This window comes from Aethalodelphis obliquidens, unplaced genomic scaffold, assembly GCF_003676395.1.
Source record: "Aethalodelphis obliquidens isolate GAN/ISIS:26980383/991018 unplaced genomic scaffold, ASM367639v1 scaffold2, whole genome shotgun sequence".
NCBI lineage: Eukaryota > Metazoa > Chordata > Mammalia > Artiodactyla > Delphinidae > Aethalodelphis > Aethalodelphis obliquidens.
Genome location: NW_020837946.1, coordinates 43,398,240 through 43,414,802, shown reverse-complemented (window position 1 = coordinate 43,414,802; position 16,563 = coordinate 43,398,240). Strand labels below are relative to the sequence as shown.

Sequence of the window (16,563 nt, the reverse complement as noted above, 5' to 3'; positions counted from 1 at the left end):
CCATACATACATATTTGTTGGATAAGTTCCTGATTTTTGTTGCTGTCTTCAAATAGATAAACATACAACTTTGTTTTCATTTTTAGTTCATTGTAAACTGCTTTTGAAGCAGGATCTTTCTTTAAAATAACATTTAAAATTCCCCCGATTTTTAAAGTAATGCATGTTTGTTGTTAAAGTTTTGAAAACTAAAAGAAGCAAAAAAAATTATAATACCATCATCTAGAGATAACTACTGCTAACATTTGGTAAATTTCCTTTCATATTTAGGTACAGTGATTATAGTTTGTTCTGCTCTGTCCTATTTTGACCACTACTATTGTATCATGAGCATTTCCCAATGTTATTAAATGTATTCCGTTATATCGATGTGCTATAACTTAACCAATTCATCATCTCGGATGTTTTGCTTTTTCAATTTTGTAAATAATGTTGTAATAAATATCTTCCTCTTAATGTTTATAAACTTAGAATAACCTAGAAGTGAATCTGTTGGATCAAATTGTATGAACACTTTTTGGGCTTCCCTGGTGGTGCAGTGGTTGAGAGTCTGCCTACCGATGCAGGAGATACAGGTTCGTGCCCCGGTCCGGTCCGGGAAGATCCCACATGCCGCGGAGTGGCTGGGCCCATGAGCCATGGCCGCTGAGCCTGCGCGTCCGGAGCCTGTGCTCCGCAATGGGAGAGGCCACAACAGTGAGAGGCCCACGTACCGAAAAAAAAAAAAAAAAAAAAAATTGTATGAACACTTTTGAAACTCCTGGCTCAATTTGCCAAATTACCCTTCTAAAGGTTATTTACCCTTTGACCAGCAATTTGCATAAGAGCCCCGACACCAGATTTGGAAAATTTTATTTGAGGAATATATTTGTAGTTGGAAAAGACTCTCTTTCTGTCACGACTGTTGTTACGGTAGAAAGAGAAAAAAAAAATGCAGCAATAGTTTCTATTATTAAGAAATCAAGGTCCTTAAAATTTTTGACTACCACATATTATTGCCAATCCTGGGCAGGCTGATGAATCACGATGTGTAAATCTGGGTAAGCACAACAATCTAATCCAAACCGTAACTTGTCAATTATATGTGAACAGAACCTTGTTTGATTTACTTTTATCTCAATAGTTCTAAGTCTCTTATTGTACAATACATGCATTGTCCTTTCCAAGTGTCTGCTCCTAGAAGGCAGTGTTGAGTACTTTGTTGGGACAATTAGCCCAATCATTAATATTAACACACTCAATTTCTTCATATGTGAACCATAGTGTGGTGAAAGCACTTGGTGCAGAGGGTGTTTTTTGAAACCATTCTGCTTTTCTTTCCTTTTCCTGATACACATTTGTACCTGATACATTCACCACCTCTTCCAATCCAACTTAAAGATAATATACAGGCTCTCTGCAAGTGAAGAGAGCAGGATGCCCGCTGTTTCTCTGTCCCTTCTTCCTGCACATCTATCCCCAATACTCCATTCCATCACTGCCATCTGTCCCAGGTCAAGAGCACACTTTTGTGGCGAGCTTAGAGGAATTTATGTTGGGATGATCTCTGTCTCTTCTTTTTTCTCCTTCAGGAGAGCCATGGACTCAGGTACTTTTTCTTTGGTTTTTCACTTCTTCCAGAAGAGTTATGACCACTTTAGTCAGCTTCTCACAAATGCAGTTATCTTCTTTTTGTCTCTTCATCTCTTCCCTCTTTCTTCCAACTCTTGCCCATTTACTTCAAGAAAGGTTCTCTTCCTTCACATGCTCTTTTCTTACTCCTTTTCTCACATCTTGGTTAACAAGTCATAAACCTTTGTTAAGGAAACAAACAAAATCTTCCATCCACTCTCATGTGGAATGCTTAAAAGGGGGACTTGAGCTGGTGGGTCCTCTGCCGGCAGAGTGTAGATATGAAGAAAAAGACAAGCACAGAGACAAGGTGGGAGAGTGAGCACAGACTTACTGTCAATCCAGCAAATTGGGTGGAGAAAAGCAAAAGCTAAACATGGGATTGTGAGGAATAAGAAAGAAAGCCAAGAATGAAGTGTGCAAATGGAAGACGGTTTAGATAGATTCCAGAGGCTGAGCAGAGTATTTTTTTTTTAACCTACTCTCCACTGTGCCTTGTGTAGTTAGCTGAGAATTATTAATGGCCAGTGCCTTAGTCCACTCAGGCTGCTATAACAAAAAGTACCATATGGGGCTTCACTGGTGGCACAGTGGTTAGGAATCCACCTGCTAAATGTAGGGGACACAGGTTCGATCCCTGGTCCGGGAAGATGCCACATGCTGCAGAGCAACTAAGTCCGTGTGCCACAACTACTGAGCCTGTGCTCTAGAGCCCATGAGCCACAACTACTGAGCCCACGTGCCACAACTACTGAAGCCTGCACGCCTAGAGCCCGTGCGGTGGCAACAAGAAAAGCCACCCCAATGAGAAGCCCGCGCACTGCAACTAGAGAAAGCCTGCGCGCAGCAGCAAAGACCCAATGCAGCCAAAAATAACTAAATAAATTTATTTAAAAAAAAAAGTACCATACAGCTGATGGCTTAAGCAACAAACATTTACTTCTCACAGTCTGGAATCTGGAAGTCTGGGATCAAGGCACTGGAAGATGATTCTGTATCTGGTGAGGGGCCACTTCCTGGTTTATAGATGGCTGTCTTCTTGCTATGTCCTCACATATCAGAATGGTCAAAAGAGCTCTGTGGGGTCTCGCTTATAAGAACACTAATCCCATTAATGAGGGCTTCGACCTCATGACCTAATTGTCTCCCAACAGCTCACTTCTAATAGCATCACATTGGAGGTTTGCATTTCAATATATGAATTTGGTGGGGACACAGACATTCAGTTTGTAACAGCCAGGAATGAGTGGACAGTAGTTAGTGTTGTTGAGGCCTGAAATAGTGTCATGGAACAGTTAACTATACAGGTCCTGCACAGTGAATGCCAGAAAAATGGGAAAAGGTGGGAAGAAAAGAGAAAGAGTAGCTGAGTTGTAACCACTGCTGCCAGAGAGGATAGAGGAGGAAGAAAAACAAGGCATTATCCCTAAAAAATGTCCAGAAATTCTCTTTAGATAGTCTTTTCAAAAGTTTCCATTTACATTCTCTTCTGTCTTGAAGACAAACTTTTATTTTTTTAATTAATTATTTTTTAACCATTTAACATTATTTATTTTTCTCTCAAATTCCAAGAATCTTTATTTGAAAAATGAGAGGATTATTGTCCCTGAATGCCAGTTTTTTAAGAAATTTTTATTTTATATTGGAGCAGTTATTGAAACCAGAATTACTCTTCATTCAACTAAATGTTTGGCTGTATTTACTGCCTAATACTATATTAGTATTTTTCTTCTCTTTATATCAGGAAGGTATAGTATAAATGTCCTTATCTGTAGAAGTCAATTGGATTAGATGATTCCTAAGATCCTACCTAGCTCCCCACTAAGTCTGTAATTGTGTATTTTCACTTGCATTTTATAAGGATTTATAGTCCATCTTGGGAATATAACAATTTCCTTTCTTTTCCCACCAGGGATTGCAATACAAGTTCCAAATAACCAACTTACTGGAAGCTAGATTAGTTGTATGCTGAATTTCTGAAAATTATTTGAAAATACTTTGAATATACGAAGGAGGTTGAACTAGGTGAACTTCACAATCCTTTACCTCTTAAAATTCTATAGTGTCAAGAGAGTGGCATGGACTTATATATACTACCAAATGTAAAATAGATAGCTAGTGGGAAGCAGCCACATAGCACAGGGAGATCATCTTGGTGCTTTGTGTCCACCTAGAGGGATGGGATAGGGAGGGTGGCAGGGAGATGCAAGAGGGAGGGGATATGGGGATGTATGTATACGTATAGCTGATTCACTTTGTTACACAGCAGAAACTAACATACCATTGTACAGCAATTATACTCCAATAAAGATGTTAAAAAAAAATTCTATAGTGTCTTGTAATAAAATGCAATGTATGAAGATTTGTTTATTTTTTTAGAAGAGCAAATGTTTTTAAAGTCACGGCTCTTGGAATGATCAGTTATATATATTCCTATTAGCATACCTTTAAGAAACTTGTTTATAATCTCCCTATATTTTAAAATAGTCAAATCTCTATACACTAAAAAATCTATTTAATCTACATATACATCCAAAACTTTAAATTTCATATTGTAAAATAAGTGAAATTTAAATTATATTTCTGATATTATGAATATTACACAGGACTCAGTTAACTCTAGGACCACCACCACATAGAGTGGAAAATTCGTTAAGTATGGAATTGTTCTAAGGCAACAGAAGAACAACAGGATAGAATTATACTATATCTTAGATCTTGTAGGTTACAAGCCATAGTGTTATTCCTTCTCTACTCTAAGAACATTTAAAATCATTTGTTCTTTTGTTTTGAATCACTGAAGCATTTTAAAGAAATCTTTCTAAAAGTAATAAACTAATGCTCTTTCAGGGAAACTTTCACTCTAATGTCAGAACCACTATCAACTTTCTACATTTTTTTTTTTTTGCGGTACAACCATGGCTCATGGGCCCAGCTGCTCCGCATCATGTGGTACCTTCCCGGGCCGGGGCACGAAACCGTGTCCCCTGCATCGGCAGGCGGACTCTCAACCACTGCGCCACCAGGGAAGCCCTACATTTTTTTTTTTATTAAAAACTTTATTTTTAGTTTCACAATGTGGAAATTTTTTTTTTTGTCCAAAAACCCCTTATTTTTGCAAATGCACTAATCACCGAAGTATTTTTAATAATTATTTTTTTAAAGAATTTTACTGAATTTTAAGAATTTACTGAATTCAAGGGAAGTGTAAGACATACTTACAGGATAGAATGGAATATAGAATAATCAGAAACCATAACTGTTACCTTACAGGATGGAATGCTGTTCCTTAACAAACCACCAGGGCCTGGGAATGGCAGAAGACTGTGTGTGTGTTGCAGAGGAGGTGGTGTTCAGGGGTAGCACTGGCTATGAAAGTAAGTGGTAAGGAGGTAAATAAGAATCAATGTTTCTTTATCTGAGCTGTCTCAGATACGGGTGAATGCCTCCATTCTCTTTTTGAGCAGCCATATTAACTACACTGTTGTCATACAGACATACAGAATTAGATACTAAAAGCTTAAAATTTTATCTTTCCTTCATTTTCCTTCCTCCCATTTCCCCCAGTACCATGGGTGTTTAAGGCAATGCAAAGTGGGCCAAAAATGCCATTCTTAATGTGGGAAAAATATACTACCTAAATGTGCTCAGAAAACAAACAAGGAGAGATTTCAGTGCTTAACTGTAGAAATAACCAGTTACAAGTCAGAAAAAAAACTATCTGCCCTGACACATTTCCTTTTCAGCATTATGTTCAGTGCTGGTCAGACAGATACAAGTTTGGGAAGAGGATTTAATGTCATTTCTTCCAACTCTGGAAACAATTTTACTGGGAGGCTCAAAAGTCCAGGTAAGACTACTCATTTCATGACTTATGAATCACTGATTGTACATCTTTATGGAAGAAAATTATCTTTCTCTAGCTGTTCAGAACAAACAATGTTTGCAAAACATCAGGATTCCAGAGAGGAACTGGAAGAAAATAATTCTGCAGATTTCATTTGTTCATTTGAAAATCTGTTAACCTATATCTTTCCAAAAAAGCTGTCTTTATTTTATTACAACCGAAGTTAACTTTCTCTTTAGCAGAATAGGGTCCACAGCTGCAAAACCGAGACAATTAGGCTAAGATACGCTTCCAGTAGTGATTCTTCCGCTGAAAAAAAATTCAAGGAAGTAAGCATGCTTATTCATATGAAAATCAACACAACTATTCCAGACAGAACCTTTCACTAATACTGGAGAAAGAGGTTTAATTATATATATTCCATTGTGGCATTACTCATTCCTATAACATGTTTTTGCAAAAAGAAAAAGAAAGATTCAGTACTTTAATAAGGTTTTTTTTCTTTCAATGTTATCATCCCCATCCATTGCTGCAACATAAAGATGTGGTGTGAAGAATTTCCCATCTCAAAGAATGCCTTGTATCCCCATCAGCAAAGTAGGCACACTCTGGGAGGCCAGCCAGGATGTGGGACTGGCCTCCTATAAAGCTGTTTGTATATGTACGTTTAAACGGAATTTTACCTGTATTTGCAGTAGTTTTAGATTTACTAGATGCTCTCTACACTTCAAGAACACAATGCTAAAATTCGAGGAATTCTTCCCTTTTCCCGTTTTTGCAAAGAAAGGAAAAATAGACCCTAAAACAAATTTCCAAATTTTTTGGCAATCGTTTAAGTACATTTTTGGAGGTGTTTTAATACTTTCTTTGGTTAGAAAAAGTTCATGCAAACCAAACTCAAAAATTCTACAGCGTGCCTTGGGAACTCTATTCGAACACACGCCAGGACTGTTCTAGCGCTGTCGGATTTTTACACCGTGGAAACAGAAAATATTAGCCAGTTAAGTAACAAGCAGGTTTTCCGGAGGGTTGAGAAGGTTGGAATTAAGTTACCCAGCAAACAAGACGGTTGTCAACCCCTCACTTCGGGTTTGTGGGTTCCCACTCCTCCCCTCCTCCCTACGCCAGGACGGTGGTGGGCACGGGGCAAGATGGGCGGGGCTGAGATGCTCTGGAACTGCCAGTTTTCCTCCCAGCGCCGCGCACCTGCCACCCCCACTCCCTGCGGTCGCAGCCCACTTCCCGCAGGATGCCTGGGCCGGCCGGGAGGGGCGCACCTGGCCCACCAGCCTCAAGCCGGCTCGGGCGGGAGCAGAGGCGAGACGGGCGCCCAGATTAGTGGGCTGAGCGTGCTATTTTTTTTTTAAATCAGCCTCCCGGGGGATGTTGGATTTGGCGGGGCGTGCTCTTTGAAACACTATATTGGGAACCTCACACATTTAAAAAAAAAATTTTTTTTTTAAATTGCAAACCTTCCCAGTTCCCTCGGCAGCTGGAGAGCAGGCCCGAGGCGACGTCCCCTCCCTCCCTCCCGCCACCCCCGTTTTCCTCCTTCCCGCCCCCTCCCCCCGCCGGGAGCAGGATTCGCGGGAGCCGCCCCCTCCCGGGCGCCCACTTGGTTCCTCCCAGCTGCCGAGTGAATGGGCCTCCCTCCGGGTTCCGCGGAGGGGGCGGCGGGAAGAGGCCGAGGCCGAGGCCGAGCCCGGGCCCCGGCGGCCGCCGCCTCCGCCCCCGCCCAGCGGCTGCCCACGCCGGGATCTGCGTCACTCGGCCGCGCGTGGGCGGGAGCCAGAGCGGCGAATGTACCAAGAGCGGAATCTCCCAATGTGACAGCGGGCGGGGTGGGGGGGTAGAGGCGGCGGAGGCGGGCGGGGGAGGGGGAGGGGACGGGCAGCGCGCGCGGGGAGGGAAGGGAGGCGGGGAGCAGGGGGCAGGACGCGGCGGGGGAGGTGCCGCCGCCGCCCGCGCCGGGAGGAGCCGCCGCCACCGCCACCGCGGCCGAGCGAGCGCCGTCGGGGCTGGCGGGCGGGAAGGAGTGGCGGGCCCTAGCTGGGGGTGGGGGGAGCAGGGAGAGAGCGCCCACCACCTTTCCTTCCCCCATCGATGGGAGCGGGGGCGTCCCGGCCGCAGCAGCCGAATGAGAGAGAGCCGGGGGCCGTCACTTCGGAGTTGCTAAGGCGTCCTGGGGGAGAGCGCGCCAAGACTGCTGCAGCCGCTGGCCTAGTACGTACCAACTGGCTGTCCGCCAACTGCGGGATGCGTTCAAGCTCGTGCGACCGCGGGCGAACTTGGAGCGGCGGAGTCTCCGGGCCGCGCCGGCACCTGGGGAGGCGGGCGTCCAGGGCAGCTGGCCCCGCGCGGCCGCCGCCGGAAGGAGAGGGCGGCATCGGGCTCGTGTGGGCGATTCCCGGAGAAATTCGGTGCGCAGGGGCAGCGAGAAGAGGGCGAGCGAGTCAGCGGGGCCGACCTGTGCATTCTCCTCCCAGAAAGCCGGGGGCGCAGCGTCCATTCTCCTGACCTGGCTGGGGCCGTCGCGCGGGACGCGGAGCGCGGAGCGGTGGTGGGTTGCGTGGTCTGTGGTGCGCGGTGGGTGCGCGCGCCGGCCCCAGAGTTTTGCAGCCACCTTCCGCAGGGGCAGAATCTTTTTGTTGGTTTGTTTACTTTGTAAGAGTGTTGCACTTAGAGCCTTAATTTTCGTCCTGGGTATCCTCTCCTTTGGAATGTAGTTTTCTTTTGGAAAGCGGAAGGAGAGTTTTGTTTGGAAGTGGCTTACAGAAACTTGGCACTGAGGTGCGATGGAAGCGAGAGACTCGTGCTCGTTAAGGCCGAGTGTGGGATTTGCAAACACATGTGGCACATACAAGCTTTGGATGCAGTAGTCTGTGACCTTATTCATGGAGAAACGTTGCAAGTGCAATCAAATGCTTATGGGCTGCATTGTCAGGGTTCACAAGGCGCAAGATATGAAACGACACTTCGAGTGAGCCTAATTGTTGTAAGATCTTGGGGGAAAGGATAATTGAATTGGAATATATTTGCATTTATAGGTTCCGCAGACCACGTTTTGCAGCAGGTGATCAGGAGGAATCCTTGACTTGCATATACTTAATTCCTCACTACGTGAGATCCGGGAGGCATGGAAAATTTGGGGGTAGATGTCAATTTAAAATTTCCTTCCGAAAGAGTTGATTTGGAGTAACCTGTCACTACCAATTGGTTTGCCAGTGACGTGTCTGCAAACTTAAGGAGTGCAAAGATCAGAGCTGAGAGGGAGATACTCGGATCTTGTTTAAAAATATTTTGGCAGTTTTAATAGATAATATTAGATTGCATAGGAACTGAATTTTAAAAAGATTAGTCACGTAGGAAATGCTAGGCTGTTTTGTTAGAGAAGTGCGCACGCAATGAAATACCTTCTTAGATTTTCACTTTTTTGAAAAATTTCCCCTCTAAAACATAACAGATTATGACACGTCCTGATTTATGTGTGGGTTTTAAGAAGGAATATTGGGAGAAAGGATGCAGAGGATTTACTTTCTCTATTTCGGGTGGGGACTGATATTTTCCAGAAGACCTAAAAAGCTGCCTCTAGTCTAGTCTAAGTGCCAGTAAAAGTGGCTTAGATTCAGGGGATATCCTTTTTTCCTCCATTTTCCAGCATTTGAAACATTTAGTATTTTCGTTAAGTTTTAAAAATTATGTTGTCCTTATAGGTATTACCTTGCATGTAAGTGTTCTCTTGAGAGTTTATAGATGTCTGGCAAGGTCAGCTTTCTTTATTCCTGTTTGACTATTAGTTATTGGAAAATCAAGTCTTGAAAGAAAATGTTAAGGAACCATTGGAAGCTTTCTTGTTTTAATTTTACTATTTTTAACATCTTGCACAAAAGTTAATATGCCATCCTGGTGTTGGAAAAATTTCGTTTTCCTTGGCTCTGGTGATTTCCTATTATATGTGAATAAATCAATAATAATAATAAAAACATGGAGGCAGTGTAGATTTTTATTTCATTCTTCCTGCTAATTGTGGATGTAATGAACATGACAGAAATCCTTAGGAATACTATAGCTGATACAAGGAAATTTAGTGAGCTTATATAGCTAATAAATAATTTGATATATCTGGTGAATACATCTTGTCTTGTTTCAGAATTATTAATAAAATTGAATAATCTCAGCTAAATTAATTAAAAATTTTTCTTTTTTGATGACTAGTAAATATCCATTGCCCTGTAGAAAAGTTAATATATTTTCATTCTCCTTGTTGCTATTTGGAGAATCAGTTAAAGTATTAGATATTTTCTTTTAATCACATATTAAGAGCATATTGATTTCTTATTAAAGATTTTGGGTGTTTGTACCGTGGCTGCTTTGAAAGAAATTATAATGTATGACAAAGTGGGGGAGACCTTTGAAGAATTTATTGCATGAACTTTAAAAATTGAAAGTAAAAGATGGTTGCATGGAAACAGAAGTATGTCAGGTTTTTGTATCTGTTGATCTAGACTCTGTCCTAAGACTTGGGGTTCATCTATTCCATTATGGTAAGTCAGGTTGTTTTTGTTGGTGCTACTCATGTGCATTATTGGAAATAAAAGCTTTGTACAATTTACCTTTAAGTGTGAAGCTGTATTCTGGATACCACAGAAGCATGATATATTTTATGTTACTTTCATGGAAATGACCATTTTTTAATATGTTTTGAACAGGTTAAGATCTTGCTTGTATAATCATCTTGTGTATGCATATTTCATGTGGAGTTTATTAAAAATAATAAGGAATAAATAATGCCCACTTAAGCATAATACAAGGTTCCTAGCCCCTTTGCTTTGGATTTAGTTTTATTTTAACTGCTTCGTTCATTCTTTTTAGTAGAATGAAAAACAGTACAGTTTTTATATTAAATGCAAATTTCCTTTTTGATCTGACATTTTCAAAAACTAGTGCAGTAGTAGAATATACTCCCTTAAACTTAACAATGGAACAAGTGGGAATTAGAGAAGTTGATTTTGGAGGAAAAAGTAGCAATCCTCGTCAGAATTCTCACAGCTAAAACATACCATTAAGCTTTCAAATAGTTTTGTCATTTCTCAATACATTGTATTTAGAGAGTTGCACCTTAACTTGTACAGTATGTTAATTTAATAATTTTTAAAGATAAATTTCTGGGAAAAAAATGAAAAAATTTATATGTACTGTGTGCATACTAAATGCTCAAATGGCACTTAATGTATGTTGAGTAACTTGACTGTTAGTTGATTGAAGAATTTCCAGCCATATTATATGAAATACTAGTGTTTACCTGTTGGTATCACAGCTAAGTTATTGTTTAATTGCAAAATAAATCTGATTTTTTTCTAACTTTGATAAATTTAGGGTTATACACTGAAACTTTAATTAAAATTTTGAGGTCTATAAGAAATTTTTTCCAGCTTCATTCAGAATTCAGAAAAAATCAGTAGGAGAGAACATTTTAAGTTTCCTAAATTACTGTTAATTCATTAGAAGCTATATGTTTAATTCATAGCTATTACAGTAATAAGATCCAAAAATATCTTGACTTAGGATATATCCCTGCATGCTTATTAATAAATAGGCCTAGTTAAATTGTTTGGTACTTAAAACACATACACAGGAGTGAGGACCTGGGTCGACCTGCTATCTTAAATAACCCATCATGTAACTAAACTACATTTAAGTATTTTAGGTTGAGTTCTAGGACTGGGACAAAAATGAGAAGAATTCATTTCCTAGGCTTAAGGCTTATCCTTCCCTAAGCCAAATTCTGGCTTGTCATAAACCTTTCCAGTCTCAACCTGTAGTGTACCCATTGTACCCTTTCCCTAGGCTCCTATACCTTCAGGCTACATTCTCCCAACCTTGGCAATACTTCCGAGGCTTTAAACGCGGTCACTCGCCTCAGATTTCCTATCTCCTTCCTTGCCGTTTCCCATCTCTAGCTTTCATTCCCTTAGCGTGTACTGAATCTCATCTAGGTGTTAGAGGAAAACAGTCTGGTGGAACTAATTCACCTTAATCTGTAAGTGACTCGTGAGCTAACGCTTCCCAAGTTTTTTCACATTTTTTTAGAAGTCTGTTAAGAGCTTGCTGTTAACTTAGATCATTTTAAAGTAAAAATTTCAGGCTGTGTTGGGAGGCAGGAATTTACAGTCCTCTGCATAAATAAGTCAGATTTTACTAGGATTTTTCCCTTGGTTTCTCCCCACTCCTGGCAGAGTCTCTCTTCTTTGGAATGCCATGGACTTCATAAAAGTGTGTGTATTCATATATATTTCCTGCATCACGAAGAGGAAGATTCAAGTGTAGTGTTCATGAATGCATTTGAGTCTAATGATCATTTATAGGATTGATGTTTATTAGGGGATAACATTTTAATTCGTTGAAACCAAGAGGAAAGAGACCTGGGATCTCTCGTGTCTGAAATTGACTTAAAAGGCTGCTTTTGGGGCTGGGCTAACATGATGTCTGTTGTCGCTGCAACCACGTGTGTTCCTGTAAAGGGAGAGCATCCGGCCATCTTATGGGAATCCACCACACAGGCTATAAAAAAGGGGAAGTATTGAGGATGAGAGAATGAAAAAGATTGTAGGTAAAGTAGCAGGATGTGCTTTTGTTAGATTGGACCCTAATTTACACAGAGGTTATTCCTTTTGGAATATAAAAGGAGGCTGCTGATCAGATTCTGACTCAAATGTTGGGTTTCATTCAACAGAAGCCTTTATAGAGATGTTGTTCTACCTTGAACGCTTTGCTGGGAGTAGAGGGGGATAAAAGATGAATGAGAACTAGTCCCTACCATCAAGGAGCCTGTAGCCTAAGGTAACCTGTTCTACAGGACCATGGCAGTCTGCTTCTCTGTTCCATGGCTCCTTATGTATTGAAGATAACATTTGGCATAGCATTTATCAGAGTGGTTAAGTGTGTGTTTACTCGTCTGTATCTTAATTCTTAACAGTTTCTCTGTGAAGAACCATTTGAGGAAAGTCCAGTGTTTGGCATGAGCATAGGGGCAGGTTAAGGACCACAGAGGAGGCTGGACAGGTCTGGGATGCCTATATGAGTAGTTTGGATTTTTTTCTCCATGAAGTGGGGAGATTTGCATAGGTGAGTAAAGAGCCACACCTGTACTTTAGGAAGATAAAGTTGGCATTGCAGTATGGGAAGTATTGAAGGTGAGGTAGCTGTTTTCAAAGTTGGGGCAAGAAGCAAGGGGAAAATTAGAATTAGGTGCTTTTGAGGCAGAGAAAGAAAAAGGGTGGTGATGTGGCCTAAGGACATGTAGATTGGAGGAAGGAAGAGGAAAACAGAAACATGAACGGATAAAGAAAATATGGTATATACATGCAATGGAATATTACTCAGCCATAAAAAAGAATGAAATTCTGCTATTTGCAACAACATGGATGGAATTGGAGGGTATTTTGCTAAGTGAAATAAGTCAGAGAAAGACACTGATTAATATCACTTATATGTGGAATCTTAAAAATAAAACTAGTGAATATGACAAAAAAGAAACAGACTCACAGATATAGAACAAACAAGTAATTACCAGTGGGGAAGGGGAAGGGGATTAAGAGGTACAAACTACTATGTATAAAATAAATAAGCTACAAGGATATATTGTACAGCACAGGGAATATAGCCAATATTTTATAATGACTATAAATGGAATATGACCTTTAAAAATTGTGAATCATTATGTTGTACACCTGAAACTTATATAATATTGTACATCAACTATACCTCAATAAAATTAGAAAAAAAAAGGAATCTCTACTTTTATTAATCCAGGAAACTGGAAGAGTAGTGGTGCAACTAAAAGAAATGAGAGTTGGGAAGAGTAGATTTGGGAATCTGGAAGAAGGGAGGAAAATGAGATAACACACTTGCTTTTGGACTTACCAAATTTGAGATGTTTGACAATCTCCACATGGTAGTTGAAATGCTGAATTATCAGAAAAAGTTTGGGTTCTCAAACTTTTCGGGTATGAAGATCACTTTTTAAACTAAAAAAAAAAAAAAACAAGTACTCATTAATTTTGCTTAGTGTTTGTTGATATAATGGCAACAACTGTGAATTCAGTTACACTTTTAAATGAGTTTGTATTAAATCGCAAAGTATTTATTTACTTTTATTTGCAAAGTAGATGCCTATGTGTGAGACAGTGCTTGGTGTATGTTTGGATTTGAGAACACTTTGCAGGAACTCCACGAACCACTGGTCCAAGCTACAGATAGCAGTTTGGAGGTCAGTCTGCTATAGGTGATATTGAAGCCTGGGAGTGGACGAGATCATCATGGGAGAATATGGAAAGACAGTAGAAATGGGATCTAATATAAAACGTTGGAAAATTCCTGCACTTACAATAGAGTAAGGGAAGGCAACATAATATAGCAAAAAGTCAGGTGAAGAGTGTTTCAAGGAGTGATGTCAAGCTGCAGAGAGGTTAAAGAGAAAAGCTGGTGATCACTCAGGAGTTCCTCGAGAGTTTTGATCGAGGAGTCAGGACAGAAGGCAGGCTGAAGCTTCTTGGAACAGATTGAGGCAGGTTTGAAGGAATAGTTCTTCTTTTCCCTTGTGACCATTAAAGACTCTGCCTTACTCTAAATCCCCACGTCCCAGCTTGGAGAAAGTCAGAGAAGTTTTGTTTCCCATATTCATGTTAAGTGCTGTGTTGTGGTTCGAGGACAAAGCTGGAGTTGACCAGTCAAGTTTTCTGAGCCAAACCAGCTCCTTATTTCACTTAGCATAGTTTAAATCTGGCAGATGACTGATCCTACCCCATAAGGAGCCAAAGTGAGTTTGTTTTTAAAAGCTTCAGGAACAAATCATTACCATTTAAAATAGATCATTGAATAACAAACAACAACAAATGGCCTTAAATGAGTCCATTGTTTAATTCCTCTTCCTCTGGAGCTGACCAGGCTGAGGAACATTTAAGCTGGTGCAAGTGGAGGTTTGCTGTATATAGGCCCTTGGTTTAGCTTTTGAGTGAAGTTAAAAAATGGGTAACCGGTTTCTCTTAATTGTGGAATTTATGAAAAGGTCACACTCAGCATGATTGTTCCAGCATCTCTTGAACAGGCGAGGTAACTGGAGTTTGCAGCTGAGTAGATTTACTCTACTCGCAGCTGCCTATATTATATAGCATTGTGTTAGGATCCTTTCATGTTTACTTTAGATTGGAGAGATGAAGTTTTCTTTTGATTTATTTGACCTGCATGTCGAAACACGAATAGATACAGGGTTTGTAAAAACAGAAAATCTCATAAAAATTTTCTTTTAAATCAAATCAAGTTAATGTATGAAGTGGTGGTTGTTTAAATTATCCCAACAGGCTTTGTAGGAAACTGAAACATTCTCTTAAAGCAAAAAGCTTAGGGAGAAAACTCCTTTCCCAGCAGTAAGTGTGGGCCTTTAGAAAGCCTCCTGGGAGTCTAAATAGTTCACTTATTTATCTTTCATCTGGTGTCTTGACTTTGGAAATGTACACTGGGTCCTATCAGTCCTTATGGGGATATTATAATCATAACTACTTTCTTACCGGAACATAAGGGATTTCTCTTAGGAACTAGTGGGTTTCCTTTCTTTCTGGGTAAAGATGAGAAAGGATAAAAGTTGAAAATTAATATTTTCTAAAATCTTTGGCTTATCTCAGAAGAATAAAACCTAAGTTTGGGTTTTTAGTTCTCCTTTAGTTTCTCTTTTACATTTGTCCATCATATATTCTTTGTTCTCTTGTTGCTCATAAAAAGATTTAAGAAATCTGTTCTAGATTTTCTCATGTAATTTTTACTTTATTCCATAATTTGGGGGAGTATTTATGGTGAGATAATTGATGACACCATAAATCTTGCAAGGTTACAGTCCTCTTATAAAAATGATTTTGTGTGTGTATGTGCATACATATATATTTATGCGTGTGTATAGATATTTTTTTGTGTGTATCCTCTTGAGTTGAAAGCCCGTGGAGCTATTGCATTAGGTGTATGAAGGGAAAGTAGGTTTCCTTTCCTCTACCTCAGACACTTTCTAGAAACCCTTCCATTTGGTATAATGTTGTTCAATACAGACTTTAACTTGTGTCTGTAACTCCCAAGAGCTTGTTTTTGTGGGTTAGTGTCCAGCTGGATGATAGATTCTCTCCCCAAAAAGTCTCCCCTGGAGTGGGAGGACAAAGCAGATCCTCCTATGGGTGATTCAGAAGATGCAGGAATGTTTTTTCCAGAGAACTGAGGTGGCATGAACATGACGGTGGTCTCAAAACCTGTAGGAGTTCATGGTGCCCAGAGAGTGCACTAAATAGGGATCCTCTAGTGTAGTTTGCCAGATTTGCCAAATCATGAGAGTCTGCTGAGATGCAACCCAAGGACCTAGGAAATTATATTTTTTCAGAAGCACCCCACATGATTTCTTGGCTGTCAGCAGACATTTAGTGGGGCTCAGATGCAGTCTTTTTTTATGTATCTTGGGAAGTCATCAGGTCACCTGGCAATGCCCTTATAAAATAAAGAACCATAAAATTTGAGGAGGTCAGTAATTGATTAGAGCAGATTGTGGATGACACAGAGGTTCCAGGAGATGGGGGCTTCCCAGGAGTCAGTCCTTAGGTGGTAGGGAAATGCATTCTCCTTGGATGGGATGACTGAAACTGGAATTCTGGGTAGAATTCTGGTTGATGGCATAAAGCAGAAGTCCCAAATGTGGTGATCTGGTGTTCCTAATATTCCTCTGCTTGTCTTATCTCCCAGTTAACAATTGCTCCTTACTTTCTGAGTTGAGAGTGGAGCTTTCACTTTCCTTTGGTGTATGTATTCTTTTAGCCTACTATAATTTTTGCCCTTAGAGGGCTATAGGGTCCTTTTAATCCTAAAGGTGCATTGATTACAAGTTTGTTTCTCTTAAATGGAAGTACTTGGCCAACTCCTCTTTGCCTGTGGAAGGTCTCCAGGCAACTGTGAATAACTTTTAAAGGCTGCTAAGAGGTCAAGCAGTGCTTTGCTGGGTCTTGTTCTGTCTCTTTAAAGGCAGACTTCTCTGCCTCGCTTGAGCTCTAAAAGTATTGGTTCCTTGTCTCTGTCTT

The 16,563-nt window shown here is 40.4% G+C and overlaps 1 protein-coding gene and 2 long non-coding RNA genes across 11 annotated transcripts in view; 1 reads left to right on the top strand and 2 right to left on the bottom strand.

Moving 5' to 3' along the window:
* The window catches only part of LOC113630382 (uncharacterized), a 36,848-nt gene extending 29,057 nt beyond the window's left edge, over positions 1-7,791 (bottom strand). The window contains exon 1 of the long non-coding RNA XR_003436947.1: positions 7,690-7,791. This is a non-coding gene — a long non-coding RNA (uncharacterized LOC113630382). The remainder of the gene's footprint in view (positions 1-7,689) is intronic.
* The window catches only part of NAB1 (NGFI-A binding protein 1), a 45,016-nt gene continuing 35,867 nt past the window's right edge, over positions 7,415-16,563 (top strand). For 2 of the 9 annotated variants that reach the window (XM_027125589.1, XM_027125567.1), the window contains exon 1: positions 7,697-7,878. In XM_027125589.1, coding sequence (XP_026981390.1) covers positions 7,715-7,878 — 164 coding nt within the window. In that variant the 5' untranslated portion in view covers positions 7,697-7,714. The other 7 variants (XM_027125617.1, XM_027125636.1, XM_027125608.1 and 4 more) reach the window with 7 other exon arrangements.
* LOC113630378 (uncharacterized) overlaps positions 11,811-16,563 on the bottom strand; it is a 29,584-nt gene continuing 24,831 nt past the window's right edge. Inside the window, exons 2-3 of the long non-coding RNA XR_003436943.1 lie at positions 13,382-13,485; positions 11,811-12,019 (exon numbers count right to left, since the gene is read on the bottom strand). This is a non-coding gene — a long non-coding RNA (uncharacterized LOC113630378). The remainder of the gene's footprint in view (positions 12,020-13,381; positions 13,486-16,563) is intronic.